This window comes from Lottia gigantea (assembly GCF_000327385.1).
Source record: "Lottia gigantea unplaced genomic scaffold LOTGIsca_4, whole genome shotgun sequence".
NCBI lineage: Eukaryota > Metazoa > Mollusca > Gastropoda > Lottiidae > Lottia > Lottia gigantea.
The window spans coordinates 1,414,437-1,417,856 of NW_008709379.1; the positions used below are offsets into that span (position 1 = coordinate 1,414,437).

The 3,420-nt window shown below is 34.1% G+C and overlaps 1 protein-coding gene across 1 annotated transcript; it reads left to right on the forward strand.

Moving 5' to 3' along the window:
• Positions 1–1,233: 1,233 nt before the first annotated feature.
• On the forward strand, positions 1,234–1,857 carry LOTGIDRAFT_67565 (hypothetical protein; the record flags this gene model as incomplete). The annotated part of the gene is made up of 1 exon (XM_009059552.1): positions 1,234–1,857. A coding segment is annotated over one exon (624 nt), but the record flags the coding sequence as incomplete, so codon positions are not given.
• Between the last annotated feature and the right edge of the window lie 1,563 nt (positions 1,858–3,420).

The window sequence follows — 3,420 nt, forward strand, 5'->3', positions numbered from 1 at the left end:
CAATAAGCATAACGAAGTAAAGTTTTAGCGTTAAAAAATTAATGGCTTGATTTTTTTAGTTAAAACTTTCAAACATGTTATGGGATACATTTCTATAGATTTTGGTTTTCTAGTTTTCACAAAAAGCGGAAAGTTGCCTTAACTTATTTTTCTTGGTCAAATCATGTTTATTGTTTGATTAATTGATGTTTCTAACGAATAATTAAAGTATTCCTGAGTGCTAAGATTGTGTGAGGATGTATAAAATCAAATTTACTGAAATCCGACGGCAAATTCGACAAAATTATAATATTGGCGTATAATATACATCTAGTTTTTAAATTGTTATTTCGTTACATGCTCTGTTGCGATTTGTTAATGTAAAATAGCACACACATTATATTATTAAACAGACATACATGTTGATTGGATAAAGGTGATCTAGTCGTCTCACGTCACGTGATAACTGTATAATTTTATATACAGATATTGGCAATGAATTGTTCACAATTTACTATTGCCAAGTTTACTTCCGCTACTGAAGCTTCAACTTCAACTTCAAATTCAAACGCATACCCAATAAAAAAAAAACGGATCAGAGCATCTAATTCTTTAGCAAATCCATTTTTCTGCTTACATGTGTCCTCAAACTCGAACTCAACACCTCCGTAAGTGCAACGTATGGCTCAGTGAGCGTTTGTTTGTGGGTGACTACGAACAGCTTTACCCCCTTTATGACATCATTACTGTACGGGACTTTCCTCTCCCCTTATGTTCACTTACCTAATACCCATGCCGCGTTTTGAGATTAGGGTGGTTGAAAGGTAACAAGTTACAACAGAAGGCACTGGCATAGGATTAAAGCAATGTTCATGAATGTTAAGGTTAATATGTTAAAATGAAAATTCGTACTCGTAGTTCAAAAATCTAAAAAAACAAAAAAAACAGATACTTTAATTCTTACACTGAAATTATAAATTGATGATTTATTAAATTTTTTTTAAAAATACCAAATAACCATTGAAAGAAAACCAAATGCTAGATGGACTTAATGAAATAAATGATATAAATGAAATTAATGAAATAAAATCAAAACCAACGTTTTATGTTTGAGTTTGTGTTTGAGTTATGCTTACGTACACATGACATTCTAATCGCAGCTTAACAGTTCCTCCATATCACAAGGAAAGCACAATATACTGTGACGCAGTAAATTGTAGTAAATTATATTATGATTGATTTATTTTAGAGTGTTCTTTGGTATTAGTTGGAAAAACTGGTATGGGTAAGAGTAGCTTGGGAAACAGTCTTCTCTGTCATTCCGGTCCTGGTGAAAAACCATTTAAATCAAAAAAATCTGCAGGCTCGATCACCAAACAATGTGAACGAAAAAGAGCTACTTTAGGAGACGGTACTCTTTTAACAATAGTCGATACTCCAGGTTTATTCGACACTTCTGTCCCGAACGGACAAACTATAAATGAAATAATTAAATGTATATCATTAAGTACACCTGGACCCCATGCTATACTATTTGTTTTGAATTTGAGACGATTTACAGAAGAGGAGATCAAAACCGTAGACATTTTGAAGAGACTGTTTGGTACAGAAGCCATGAAATATATCGTCGTTGTGTTTACTGGGAAAGACGAACTTGATGATGTCGAAGACGATGATGACATAAAAACAATTCAAGACTTCGTTAAAAATGGCCCTGATTATCTACGAAAATTCGTAAGAGAATGTAATATGAGGTATGTAGGTATAGCAAACAAACCATCTTCACCAACTCATTGTAGTGACGTTAAAGATGTCATGACTCTCATTTACAAAACGATGGAAGTGAATGGAGACCAGGTATATTCGCAGGAAGCATTCTCGCAATCTGAACGAATAATAAAAGAAGAAATCGAAAGAAGAAAACAGACATCACAAAAATCTGAGAACGAAATTCGTGAGGACATTTTAAACGGTATAGAATCGAACGATGCCAGTATCTTGTATATACTGGGCAATGGGCTGATAGGTTGCATTTCGCATGCTTTAAGCATCCCAGTTACCTTGGGTAGAACTGCTATAAATATGTTAAAGCCGAAAGCTAAATAGACAATCTTATAAAACTGAAGGTCTATGCAATTCGAGTTTCAGATATCTTATCTTATATCATCTCTTGTTTAATATTCAATCAATCAAATCTTCTGTTCAATACATCCTTGATAATTGAATAGTTTGTAAACTATGAATATTAATTTGAAGTCCGTCTTTATACTAATAATGCTCTATTAATTTTGGAAATTTGTGTTAATATAATGTTGTATAGATGTAGATGTAATTTCATTAAGTAAAATAGTTTGAAAATTTCGTTATATTTTGCTTTTTTTATAACTCAATAAGAAGAAATGTTAGCGATATTACTTATATGAACCGAAAGTGTTGCAAAGCTCACAGTCACTGTCATGGGCGTAGGAGAATATTTATCACATATATCATCAAACACAAAAGTTTTGATGTATATCAGCGCAAGTCTTATGTGTAATATTGTATCGTTCATGTTCGTTATACATGTTTACATACTATGGAGTGGGTTCAATCCCGGCATAGGTCGAGATAATACCTTCGGATTTTTCAACCCGGTTTCCACCTGTCAGTGATGCAGGTAAGAGGGGCTGACATGGAAAAAGCGTCTAGTCGCTCGGATGGGACAATAAACCGAGGCCCCGTGTGCTGTAGGCTGTGCACGTTAAAGATCCTTCAGTTGGAAATCGAAAAAGAACAGGCTAATGCCGCTGTCCTGGCAAAATTTCCCTCATGGCACCCTGCATGGCGTTGCCCGTCTTCATTAGCCCACAAGGTTCAGAAGAGTAGGACATAAAACTCCATTCATTTAATTTTTTTTTCATACTATGGAGTAGATACTTAGTTATGTAACAACTATATAGTATAGAAAAACTGCCGCCCAAGACCTAGATAATATATAAAGGGAAATAACTCATATTAATATCATCAGGCCGAGTCCACTGAAAAAATGAATTGAAACGAATGGACATATCGAATTCAGTGCAATTTTTAAAAATCTTCTTTCTCCCTCCCTTTTTGGGGTTTTTGTATGCCTAATTTTGACTTATTGGTCTAGGTTTGGAATTTGATGTCTGAATTACCATTTACCTTCAGATTTTGTGAGATGATGAGAGATTTACATGCGGTAGAAAAATTCTAAAAATATTCATTTTTTGTTCGGTGACAGTCAGGCGGCAATAAACTCTCATCGAAATCTGAAAGAGAATGCAATTTTAGACCATTCGGCAGTTTCGGCAAAGATGGATATGTTTCAGAGCCCTAACGAAACTTTCACGACAAAAAGTCTGATTCCAAATATTAAATTCGAAATATGACCAAAATTAGTCTAAAAAGCATACAAAAACCCAAAGAAGGAGAGCGAAA